Source organism: Pochonia chlamydosporia, chromosome 4 (assembly GCF_001653235.2).
Source record: "Pochonia chlamydosporia 170 chromosome 4, whole genome shotgun sequence".
Lineage (NCBI taxonomy): Eukaryota > Fungi > Ascomycota > Sordariomycetes > Hypocreales > Clavicipitaceae > Pochonia > Pochonia chlamydosporia.
Window position 1 is genome coordinate 2775067 of NC_035793.1, and position 13088 is coordinate 2788154.

Here is a 13088-nt window from a genome sequence, read left to right on the forward strand (position 1 = left end):
GCATGGGATTTCAGTACCAAGGATACCGCCTTGATAAGCAAAGTACATCAAACCCAGCCCTTATACGACGGATCGATCGTTCTTGCTATCACCTTACCCATGCAGTTTAGCTGGAATCTGGAAAAGAAAGAAGAAAGCACATAGAAACAAGAGTTCTAGCATCCATGAGCATAACGACACGACTGTCGATTTTTTCACTAACTACAAGAAGACAAGATTTCGCATCTGTAGCATCCTCTTTTGGTAGCGTCGCTTAACCACTTGTTGTGTCACCGTTCTCGACTCTGCAGTGGCGACACTTACTGCTAGGGAAATATCCTAAGTGACTTTACAGGCAATTCTTACGTACAGTACACTACCGTAAACACAGTTAATACAGTACTTAAGTACCAATGAAGTTTGATACTTTCCCCAGAGAATCTGACTCGGGACCAGCTTCAATGTTGGCATCAACAACCCCCTGAGCCTATCGCCCCATTCGAGAACCATACCCGATTCCTCTTCCACCGATTAACAAATAGGCTCACAATGCAATGCGTCCCCCATGACTATAGAGTACTTCTCACCATGCCATGCACATCAGTTTCCATTAGAAGAAAGACCCATTCCTCTTCCAAACCTTGGCATGCCCCTTGTCTCAAGTTCGGTGCTTCAGCTATGCTCGTGCACGAAGAATGATCAAATGTGTACAAGTGCTGGACCTTGCTTTGTATCACGATTATGTGGCAAAGAAAAACGTGGTCGAAGTTGCTACATTCCAGATACCTGCCATGCTGCTTGGTGTATAGATAAGTACCACCAAGTATTAGGTGTACTAAACTTAGCCTTCAAACGGACCATGAACAACCGTTCCTGGACCGATGGCATCAATTCCATGCGATATTCCCACTTGGTCTATATTTAGCCCTGATAGCAATCATACGACAACCTGCTCACACAAATACACTCCCTCCCTGGCCATTGTATCTGGTGCCACGTACACCATCTGCTTCCACGTTGAAAGGTTTGTCAGCCGTCGGCTGCTTCGGCTATCTGCGTCATGACACCCCAACAGCAAGACCCGTCCATCAACTTGACGATATACGAAGAATCAGATAAACTACCATGTTCATTACTGCTTTGAGCACGCCGTGTGATGGCACTGTGTCCAATCGTAAAGATACACCTACATCTTGACTGAATCACCAAATTGTAAAGCAGGTCATGCCCGAAATACAAACCAACAGCGGCAAATATGGCATGGCCCCGTGATGAACACCGTTCAATCACTCAAGTTGAAACGCAAAGACCATCAGCATAAGATGTGACCTCGTGGCTTGGATGCACCAATGAAGATGTAGCTACTACATCATGCATAACATGTTAAGTAGATGTGGGCTACGAGACAGAAATAGCATTGCATTACTACTTATGAGCTGTGGAATATGGTGGCATGCGTCGTTGTATTGTGAATTGCTTTCTGGCAGCGGCATTCGCGCCGAATTTTGAATATATCAACGATCATTACGTTTGGTATCCCGGGGCGTTCACTAGGCGAGCATAAACCATCACTATAGCTTGTTGCTTTGGAACTGGGTGAACCAGGGAAACACCATGCCGGCTTCAAAGTCCACTGCTGCCAGGCCAAATACTAATACACTGGATGTCCATGGCCAGCAATGTAACTTGTCATGGGGAAACTGACAGATCGTTGCAAACCGCCAACATCCAGCCCCAGCCTATAGACCGAGACTATCATCCGGGTTCTAATCTATGTGCCTCGGATGCAGCCTGGCATCAAGGAGCACTTACTGATGCTGAGTATGACCAGCGGGTTTACAAATTCTACGTCCCCAACTTCATATTCGTCCTGAACACTCTACTAGAGATACGACATTTGAACAATATCGAGTTGAGACTGTCAACAGCTATCCATTCCCAATCCGCATTTACGAGAACCTATCAAAATTAGAAAACAAATTACCCGTACCCGTGTTCACGCCCTTTCTACACCGTACATTGAGGTCGCCCTCCCCTTCCCTCCCCTTCCCGTCCCATCCGACCAACAAGGTTTCTTCCTCGTCCCTTCACCGTCTTGACAAGATGCCAGCCTCTCTTCTGATTCCTGGGCAGTTGGCGACTCGACAACAAGACAGCGTTTGATACCATCAATTGTGACGCACCAGACATATCTTTCCATACACTGCCGAGAAATTCCAGGGTCCGGCTTTGCTCTTTGTGCCAGAGGTTGGTCTGTTCCTTGCCTTGCAGCTCCAGTCTTGACGGGAAGCACTAAGCAAAATACACCAAGTCGTTTAATTAACCAGTCCCTTCTTTGACTATGACATCTGTTAGCCACCCGACACTCGTCCTCCTTGGCATTCTGGGAGTCGTGAGACACAAGCATAAACGTACCAGATGTTCCCACAATTTTGTTGTCAGCAAATCCGGCATTGTATACAAGTCAATAGAAAACTCTCCGGCTTTAGTGAGGTCATCATCTATTAGCTCATACGCATTTCAAACATCAACAACTCTGTACACACTCCTCGGCGTGAACAAAGCAAAAGTAAGGCGGGGGATGTATGAGAACTCACCTTCAACATCACTCCGTATGTAGGTATCCGGTCCCTTGTTCTCATTAATGAGCTGAATGACGCGCAGCAAATCCTCCTCGTCGAGCTTTTCCAGTGCCTCAGCAATCTTCTCATAGTCGTATTTTTGACCGCCCTTCTTGCTTGCGACGCTCTTCTTCTTTTGGCGCTCATCGTCGTTGGGTAGCGGGCCAGTTTCGCGCAATCTTTCCTGCAAAGCTTGCGATGGGTTCTTGAAGGTCACTGTGTGTGTGGCCTCGTACCTCTCCTGCAGGAAGTTCAAGTCGTGGATAATAGGAGCCAGTTTCGTCTTCTCAGTCGTGTAGCAATCGATGCTTATTTCAAACTCACCCCACCCTTCGTTGCTACAGAGGAATGGGGGTTTGGTAAAGGCTGAAGAGAAAAAAGCGTGGCGGTTAGCACATGTTCAGATCGTAGAATAGCAGACTCTGGTAGAGTAAGAGGTGAATCGGTGACAACGCACTTTGGGTGGGATTCTCAAAGGTCGGGTGCAAGTTGTAGACGACCTTGGTAAACACGTCGGCAGGTCGCTCGTTGCCTTCTTCGTCCAACAGGTGCAATTTCAGACTCCATTCTCTCATAGGAAACTCCTCCACTGGAGAAGGCTTGTCACTATCACATAGCCATCAATTAGCATCTTCTCACAAGAGGCGTGTAACAGAATTTCTCGTTCTGGCGGTATTTATCCGTCCATGACTTGGTTCACATGGCTCGCATGGTTCAAAGGCCATGACATCTTGCCTCGTCCCAAGATAGTGTTGTGGTTTATTCATCGGTTCGATACTCGGGCAGGCGGATGAAAGGTGGAAATCGTGGGCATTTGCTTACATGACATGTTGTTCGGTGACGACCTTAACTTTCCTCTTCAAATCGTTAGCATTCTTCCTCGTCCGAGGCGGCATGGTTGTGTGTGATGATTTTCGCCAACGACAGGAAGTATTGTTGGTTTCGGGGGGGGCTGATTTTGATTTGGTGGATTGCCAAAAATCCGGGCAAAAAGTTTCGCGTTGGATGTGAATAGGAAAACCCAAAATGAAAGGCAGCGGCAAAGCAGGGAAACCAATAGTAGAGTGAAGCTTCTCGCGAAGCATCAGAAGTCATGCGACAACGGGCGGGGGACAGTAAACAAGTACAAGATGAAGAAAGGGACCAATGCAAAAAGTCGTGAGCGAGCCTAGGCTCAATAAACACGAGCAGCCAGTTCAAGTCACAGCAGAAATGCGCATCGAACAAATCGTCGGCCACAATCAAGGTCGCCTGTCAGACGTGTTCGCCGGCTGGCCGGGCAGGCAGAAAGACCAAGTCAACAGTCGTTTGCAGCCGGCAAGGCATGGCAGTGAATAATAGCCTTGACTCGCTCGCAGTTTCTTCCCAGTCCGCCTTTCTCGCGTGTTCTTGTTCTTCTTTTATCGGCTTGTCAAATGTTCGTCTGAAGTCCTACACCTAAGTGCCGGGTTTTCGGGTTCCTTCTCGTACATCTTTCCCAGGCATGGCTGCCAAAGCCGTTCGCGACGTTTCTTGTCCTCCCATCTCTCGTCTCCCCTCTCTCATCCATTTAAACAAGTGCTTGTCCAACAAGAACACGGGGACAAGGGGGAAAGGTAATAGGGTATTGGTGGAGTGCAAAACAATTTTGCTGCAGACGACCGATGCCGCCGCCCGGAAGTGAAGGGGGCTGTCGAGAGCGTGGCAGACAAGCAAAGTAGGGAAGAAAAGAAAAAAAAGGCTACACCTACCTCTACCAACATATTGGCGACTGTTTACTACCCAAATCTCCTTGAAGCAAAAATAAAACGATTCGATTTGAAGCTTTTCCGGCTTGTTTATCTTCCCAGCTCTTTCGGTCTCGGGTGTCACAGAACCGACCGGACAGGGAGAAGAAAAAAAATAGATGGCCAAGTTTCAAGCTAGTAAAGGCAATTGAAGGACAGACAGAATGGAATAGGAAAAGAGCAAGAAGAGGAAAGAAAACAAAAGAGAAAGCAAGAGCTGTAGGTGGTGCGATCCAATCGAGGGATGAATTAAGAGGGCGGAATCGCGTCACGGTATTATAATATAGTTACTGGACGGTAGTCAATTGCGATGGATGGACGGATGGTTGGATGGATGGAGCGAATACGTCCGAGGATGCGATGCGACACGACACGATGTGGAGGACGGGAGTCGGAGGATCGGGTTGGCGACAAAAAGGTGTCAATGTCTGTCTTGTGGTCTTGTGTGCGTCTGTGTTCGTGTCCGCACCAGTCGGCGCAAGTCAGTCAGTCAGTCAGTCCTGTCTGGTCTGTCTGCCCGTCCGTTTGTGTGGTGGTTGTGAGAGTTGGGCAAAAAAAGGGCTGTGATCAGTGATGGGCAAATGGGTGGGTGGTCAGGTTGGTCTGCTCTGGTCAAGTCCGGTCTGCATGTGGTCCATGTCTGGCCTGGTATGATCAGCTCGGCAGTCTGGGTTGGTCTGATTTTTGCTGGTGCAGTTCAGAATCTGCTGTTTGATCGAGCACTTGAGCCAGGCCAGTCTGGAGCGCTCAACTCAACTGAAGTGGCCGCCTTCTCTCAACCAGTTGCCTGTTTGGTGCCGAACTGGAGGCTCTGAGCTGCCTGCATGTGGCCTGGTCCTGCCCTGGCTGGCACCAGACTGGAATGGGCCGGAAGATTAAACTTAGAACACTGCAGGGCTCCGAGGCCCATTTCATCCCAACCAAATGCCCCATTGTACCATTGCCACCAGACTGGCATGGACCTTGACCTGCACGGGGAACTTGGAACCCACCAGACCAGAGACCTGTGCAGTTACTGGACGTCTAGTGCCAGTGCCAGTGCCAGTGCCTTGCCCTGCCCTGGTCTGCCCACTCAATGTTCATCCAGTCTGGTCCCATCTCCGTCTCCTTCTCCGTCAATATCTCGCCAGTCGCCACACACTCCATTGACCAGATGTCATACCAGCTTGACATGTTCATGGCTGCCTGCCCGAGTCTCCCTCTGCATTGTCCTTCCTTTCAAGTTCAAAGTACCCACCAGACCTCAAGCTCGTTCATGTGCAGTACGGCAACGGACGGGGCACATACAATTGACACAGCAGGCAGCCCTTCGAATCAACAATCACTGTCCAGTTGCTCTCGACGTCAATGTTGTTATTGGTAATCCATACATCGCTTTACGGGCGACAACCTGGCCCAACCACATTCATTGTTCGAAGACTAAGTACGGTGCAGCACGTACAGCTTTTGATTTGACTTTTTATTCATTACTTTGTGTTGTGACCTGATGCTTCTGAAATGCTATCTACCAATTGCTAGCCTTGCTTGGGAGCAAAACAAAAATATACACCACAGCAAGAGGTGGTCCCAATTTCCCGCCCACATTCTCTGATCCTCAACCCAGGCACTGACCATTCACCTTTCTCCTCCACCTTGCTGAAAGGAAAAGGCCCTCTCCATTCAGTGAACAGTGGGTGAAACAAAATCCGCCGAGATGGGCTCCCGTTGTAGATTTTGTCGGGTTGGATTCGTTACTGAGGGCGTTACTTCAAGGATGCAATTACTTCGCTGCTGAGATGACACTAAACGCTGATGTGACGATGGGGTAAATGATTTAAAAACGGGGGAAAGGGGGTTGGGTTGTTGCAGAGTGATTTCAGGTTTGGTGGCAGAGAGCAGCATCTCTTCGTAGTTCACGGACCGCAATGCAAAAAAATGCAGGAATCCATGATAAATTTCACATTGCTCAGCGTCTGGCCACCTATTCAGGCTTGTTGGCCTCACCTCCCTCTTTGCCAAAGATCACCTCGTTTTCCTTCTGCGCCTTCAAGAAAGCATCCTTGAAGAGGTTGGCATCTAGTAGAGCAAACGAGTTAGAAAATACATCATCCGCCATTTTTGCAATGAAACCTAGTCCTGGTTGAACACAGGAAAACACGTACTCTCAGAGTTGGCAAAGCGAATGGCCAGGGTGCAAGCCTCGGGCTCGCCTTCACTGACATCGGCGGCGGCATTCCACACCCAGCTGCGGTCAGAGCCAACATTGGGGGAAAGTTTCATCTCGGGCACAACTAATGAGACATGACGGGTCAGTCACTCTAATTCCTGAACAACAGATATGCCCATCCGCAACTCATGTACGAATGTGCGCGCGCAGCCAGCTGGGGACCAAACTCAAAACGTACTGTAGTGGTTAGCGCAGACCTTGAGGGTCTTGTCACGTCGCATAACCAGTCTGGTCTTGCCGTTCTCTTTGTGCTTGAGAAGGCGGACATCACCAGTTCCGCGCTCCTTCCACTCGCTAGACTCCTTGGAGAACTTGAACAGCTTTGCGCGCATCTTGAAGAGCTGCTCCTCGGACTCCTCGTTAGTCTTGGTCTCGACCTTTTCGGTGAGCTTGATGACGGGCTCGAAGTGGACGTCCTCGCTCTCGGGAGCCTCCTCCTGTAGTACATGCGGTTAGTGCCTTTCTTTCCGTGCCTCCGTGCTGGGAGTCGCGATCACTGTCCAGGCATCTTTCGGTGCCAGAACAGCCATCGAGACTCCCGCACATTCGTGTTCAACGCGCAAAACTTACCTCACCACCCTCAGCCTTCGCGGCGTCACGCTGGGCCTTGGCGCTGCCAGAGTTATCACCACGGTCCTCATCCTCCTCCTTCTTCTCCTTCTTGGCGCCGCCTCCAAACATGGAGAACACGGCCGAAGAGGTCACAGGCTTCTCATCGGCGGCAGCAGGGGCGGGGGCGGAAGCGGAACCGGTAACCTAGTCACAGGATGTTAGCATCACAGGAACGAAAAGGTGCTTCACAAGCAAGCATCAGAGCGCGATCAGATTCAGCCCACGGTATGAACGCCATGCCATTACGAATGCAGGAGATGTCGGCGCGCAGTGAGCCGTGGCGAAGCTCGAGCAATCAACGGCCCCAATCTCCATCGAAGTAGCAACGGCTTCGGCGTGGGATACAACAAAATAGCTTCGTAAAGCAAACTTGCGTCGGGACAAAACAAGGCAAGTCATACCTCGGTGGTCTCGGCGGGCTTGGTCTCCTCGACCTTGGGTTCGGTGTTCTCAGCGCCAGACATTTTGATTCTTCGCAAGCGGTATCGTTGACGAGAAAAAGTTGAAGATTACTTGAAAATAGGGGAAACTAGATGCTTGCAAGGTGCAAAGGTAAGTAAATCAGTCAAGGCCAGAACAAGCCCAAAAAACCGTGCCCACCGCAGATTTGTTATTTGATTTACCCCTCCAGCCAGGATTGCCAGCCAGCCAGCCAAAGCCGCTGGTCATTTTCGGGTTTTGCCCCACCAAAGAAAACGGGTCCCCTTTGTATCGACCAAGAGGTGAGGAGGAGGAAGTTTTTTAAAAAGAATGATACTCACATGTTGCTCTCGTTCTGTAGTGAATTACAAGTGAATGAGACAAAGGTTTGGAACAAGAAACGGTCGGTAGAGGCAGCAAAAGACTGTGGCAAGTGGGCGGCGTTGACATGCAGTGGTTGGTGTCAAAGCAAAGGTCAAGCAAGCAGGCAAGGGTTTAAGTGCGTTCGAAAGAGCTTGCTTTTTCTTTGCAAGTTGCCCCTCGTTTCCTCCTCCCTTGCCCTTGTCCTCCCCTCCTTCGTCCAGCCAGTCGCCCCTGGGCCAGGTGCCGAAGTACCTCAGGTGGACAGGAACTGGACCGATACCGCCTTTCTTTGTCAAGATGTCAAAATGTCAAGCTCACAGGAGAATACAGGCAACGCTCGGCACCCAACTTCAACAACAACCGCAATAAACACCAACGCCGGATACCTGCTTATTCAATCTAATACTTGTGCACGGCCATCATCTAGCAGTCAAATAACCCACTGACCTACCGCTCTCTTCCACTGACGCAGAATACATGTATATTGTCTTTCCCCATGCAAGGAAATGACACCATTCATTTATTTTGGAAGAGTGCCACAGATAGTGCCACAGATAGTGGTATTTTCAATTGTCAGTTGATGATCTCACTTCCTAGATTGAATTTGGACTGGACGGTGTCGATTCGGACAGCACAGCACAGCTCGGCTCAGGCGCTGCAAATCGACCGATTCTTGCGCATGTTGATCTACCACTCTCAAGCTTGCCGCTGATATAGCAAGCCAAGCTCTTTGCAGCCGGTATCAGATTCATCCCATATACATCATACACATCACAGGCAACAGGTCCTGGCACACATGGCGTAATCCTTCTATTTTACTCAAGCACGTACGTATGTAGCCCATCGCAGTGAAATCGCTGCCTACCTACATATGTAGGTATCTAGGTAGGTATCTATGATCTGGTGCTTCAGGTCAATCACTGATGCAAGTCCACCAACATGCAAACAAGAAGATCCAAGAATTCAAAAGTCTTCAAACTGAAAACCCGGCAAGGTGCCATCCACCCAAGGCCCCCCTACGTCTTGATAAGTGCCACCAGGCTAAATCACACGTTCCTAACGGCAGGCTGTCTCACCGCCTTTACCACATCTTGACCAAAACCACCAAACTAGGACGAGAGTCAAGTTTGAAGCGTGCTTGCCCAGACAAACTATACCGGCAAACGGAATTGCGGGGCTTGCCTTGTGCACATCGTAGCACTTGAGCATGAAGGCATCACGTCATCAGACCACAATGCCCGACTCGCCAGCCCAGAACCAGACCCTTCACCCATCTCCCAATACCACTCCAGTATTTGGATTGATTGTCATGCTCTTGCATGTCACACAAGCTCTACATTGTAGTCTCACAAGCCATTGGATATCCTTATTTGCTATAAAAGAAATGCGGCTAAGCCCCCAAACCCTCATATCGACAGCGTCTGAAACTAATCCTCGATAACTCAATCATGACCAGAAAACTCCAGCTCGTTCAGGTCCCATAAACCTATTTAAAAAAAGAAAGAAAAAAGACAAAATACACAGTTGTCCCAGCGCCAGGGCATCATCAACTACATTGCATAAAAGCCCGTCGTGTATCCCCTTCACGCCTCCATCTTGCAAACGTGTATGTCCCGGCCCTTTCGATTGTTCTGCTTGCACCGACTTCGTTTCGGTCGTCCAAAGCGAACTTGACGCTGGTCATTGGCATCACGGAAAGACTTCCGAATCTGGTTCCTGCCCTCACGTCGTTTGTTCGCCACGAATGCTTTGGCCTTCTCGCCATATTCCTCGTGTTCCGTCGTCTGCCGGGTTACTTTCAGCCACCACATCTTGGCTGAAATTCGCGTCTTGAGGAAATATAATTGCGCATCAAGTATGCCGTCCTGAATATCAACCTTGACGTGGCGATGTGATTTCACGGCTTCTGAAGCCTGCTTGTACATCGCCCCCAGAGATTGTGGAACCTTATTGACCACGTCTTCTGCGTATTTGACCGACCATGACGGAAGATTCTCTAATAGGTTGTGTATCTTCGCGCTTGACATCTTCATCCTGCCCATTAGGCTGTCTGAGACTGTCACCACTCCACTTGCCACCGTATCGGACACTGCACCAATCGACTTCTTGGCCCCTACGAGACACCGTTCTGCCTCCTGAGCAGCTACAGGGACGAACTCGGAAAGATCATGAGCCAAATTCTTTGTCATTTCGTATGCCTCTTCCATAATACCTTTGCCAAAGTGGACCTTAACTGCTTTGGTTACTGCAGGTCGGCATGTTGCCTCGAGAAGAAGCTTGACCACACCACGAGCCTCCCTCTTTGGAAATTGGATTAAAAAGCCATCGTCAGAAGGATAGAATTCCATTTCGACGGCTTCGCCGCTGCGGCTCGCCGTAACGGAGACACAATTCTTCTTCTTTTTGAGCCATGTTCTCTTCACGTCAGAAGCAACATGCACCATGATTGCGCCGTGACCCAGAGGGCTAAACTGAACTTCTGGTTTCTTCGACCCAAAGAGCCACTCATCAGATTCTTGGTCGTTTACGGGGATCAATCCCATACCCTTGGCTGATGTAGTCTGTTTTGCGGCTGAAGAAGTGGCAGTTGTCTGTTTTGTATAGACCACAGCAGGGGTGGTAGTCGCTGTGATGGTAGAAGTGACAATAGTTTCCGCAGGTTGATTGAACTCAACCGTTGAAGGGTACAACATGGAAATGAGAAGACTGAATGCAACAGCAAATACGAGACCAGGTAGGGCTGCCGTCGTAGCGACGGTGGCACATTCCCAAGTACGCAACATTCCCTCTTTGGCCACTGCCATCCAATATCGGTAGTTTTCGTGGGGTGTGCCCACCTTGTTTGTGGTTTCGAGGGCCTTTCCAATAATTTTACTCGCTTCCGGAGTCAAGATGGAAGGTGTCTTTAGGCTCTGCTGTGTGTATTCAAGAGAACATCGGGACCGAGCCTCCTCCTCGGACTCTGAGCCATCCGACGCTTGTTGTGCAAGCTCGGATTCATCATTATGTACACCAGTAGACTCGTTCTGTGCAACAGAATGAGAAAGGATATCTACTTCCTCATCTACCAGTGATTCGTCATCCAGTGTGTGTTCAGTCCCAGCCAATGACTGCACATCATCGGGTCGATGAAAGTCCAGTGAGCCTACAGACTCGGATATGGACTCGGTATAATTTTCGTTTTCGTCGTGAGATTCGACATCGGTGCCATTAATCAGCTCAAAGGTGGACTCGGCCAAGGCGGAGTCCTCGGTTGGTGTAGTCACCCGCATGATGTCTGGATTGCTGGTGGAAATCCAGTTTGCAAGGCGTCTATTTCCTTGTGGTCGGGGAAAGCGAAGAAAAGGTTCCGAGTTGGATAACCCAGCCAACGGAGAGCGTGGTCTATTTGGAGTTAGACAAAGTGGTTGCGTATGACGACGGTTCGCAGGCGGCGGCGTGGACGAAGAAGTCGTGGGCAGCTTTTCCATAACGAGGCGGAAAGAACGAGTACGATAGCTCGACCGTCTCACACGAAGAGAGATTCACAGACTGCCATGAGACAGACAGCCTCGGTCGTCGAACAGAACAGACTTGACAACAACAAGAGGTTGTGACACAAAGCGTGGGGGAGGTTGTGCAGACGACGACAAGAAGGCGATAAGACGTCTTCAGTTCACACAGACGGCGGGGTTAACGGCGGGAGCAGACGAGGCAAAGGATAGAAGACAGAGGATGAACGTGGTGATAAGATCAACTGCAGAGTATAAGAATTAGGAAAACTGACCACAACATGTAGCTAGCTAGCACTTCACCCACGAGTCCAGTAGATAGAGAGATCGAGTTATTTCCAGGCGATAATCCGAGGCTGACAGTTGCCTGTTCACGGCGGTAGCTGCAGCCTGAGGTTCAAGCCGGTCCGGTGTAAGAAGTTCTGGTGCCCAGACAGAACCAGACAGGATGTACGGAGTACGGGTGAATACAACAAGGGTGGGGTAATAAGGCGAAGGCGTGTTTGATATTCGTCGGGAGGTTCACGGTGCGAAATACTCGGAAGGGGTAGTGAGGAGTCGTACAGAGCAAAATGTTACTCGGGGTTGACGGACAGAGAAAGTTGGCAAGCCAGCAAGATGACGAAATGAAGATGTGGTGCACGCATGCTTGTGATGATGAGAAGGAAGGGAGGAAAGCACTGAGCCGAGCCGACCAAGATGCTTTGCTTGAGATGGGATATGGCATCCATGTCAGCATGAACGCAGCTTTCTAAGTTGAGAGCTGCCAGCTGGCAAGCGTGGCGTGGGCCGCCCAACTCAAGGCAGGCGACTCGCCTTGTCGCGTCCGTCAGTCTTTCCTTCCAAGTGCAGATTATACTTGCACTGTGCTTCGTACTCTCATATAAGGCTGGTTGGTGGTTCCAGTCTGGTCTGGTCTGGTGCCATGTACGGAGTACAACAAACACGGTTAATACAAATCCAACATGACCTGTTTCGACGAAAGGGAAGGGTGGCATAGACGTAATCCATGGAGACCACTTGGCGCCACTTTCTCAAGTTTGGCCAGAATGAGGGGCAGAGGGGCAGAGGGGCACATCTGTGAATAGGCAGGAAAGCCGCTCTCTGCCCGAGTGAGCCCTGCGAACTTTGAAGAGTTCAATGTTGCCCCTCTCCTCTCACCAGGTGCATGCCCTCCTTGCAATACGGCAAGTATATTCCGTTGAAGACTTGTCATCAAATGGGATTTGGAGCTGTGAAGACGCAACCAGCTTGTCTGTCTTTCTCTCACCAGATACCGTAGTACCTACATGTCAGGCATGAAGGCTACAAAGAGCACAACCACGAATATCCCTCCCGGCAGTAAGTTGAGCGCACACCGTAGCTACCTACCATGCGTGAATGCCAAACGGATAAAATACTAGACAGCATTACCAGTCTCACACAGCCAATATCAGCTCGCCGTGAGAACCATGGAATGGTCATGAGGCATCCTGATATGCACATTGGGGGTCAGGGGTCCTATTGATACCGGACGAGTGGGTCGCCTCCAGGCTCGCATGCCAACTTTAGCCAAGGCAAGTACCCTCACCTTCCCCAAGAAGTCACTCCAGTATGGAGAAGAGGGCGGGAAGTACCCACTTGGACTGCT

The 13088-nt window shown here is 49.9% G+C and overlaps 3 protein-coding genes across 3 annotated transcripts; all 3 read right to left on the reverse strand.

Moving 5' to 3' along the window:
• Positions 1 to 2294: 2294 nt before the first annotated feature.
• Positions 2295 to 3496, reverse strand: VFPPC_08257 (SAS complex, SAS5 subunit/transcription initiation factor IID, subunit 14; the record flags this gene model as incomplete). The annotated part of the gene is made up of 5 exons (XM_018286994.1): positions 2295 to 2318; positions 2395 to 2462; positions 2577 to 2966; positions 3058 to 3206; positions 3423 to 3496. 5 exons carry the CDS (start codon positions 3494 to 3496, stop codon positions 2295 to 2297), a joined length of 705 nt encoding a protein of 234 aa, XP_018143822.1.
• A 2830-nt stretch (positions 3497 to 6326) lies between these two features.
• On the reverse strand, positions 6327 to 7648 carry VFPPC_08258 (ran/spi1 binding protein; the record flags this gene model as incomplete). The annotated part of the gene is made up of 5 exons (XM_018286995.1): positions 6327 to 6421; positions 6508 to 6636; positions 6751 to 7009; positions 7143 to 7328; positions 7586 to 7648. 5 exons carry the CDS (start codon positions 7646 to 7648, stop codon positions 6327 to 6329), a joined length of 732 nt encoding a protein of 243 aa, XP_018143823.1.
• Positions 7649 to 9550: 1902 nt separating this feature from the next.
• On the reverse strand, positions 9551 to 11239 carry VFPPC_08260 (hypothetical protein; the record flags this gene model as incomplete). Its single annotated transcript, XM_018286997.1, has 1 exon — positions 9551 to 11239. One exon carries the CDS (start codon positions 11237 to 11239, stop codon positions 9551 to 9553), a length of 1689 nt encoding a protein of 562 aa, XP_018143825.1.
• Between the last annotated feature and the right edge of the window lie 1849 nt (positions 11240 to 13088).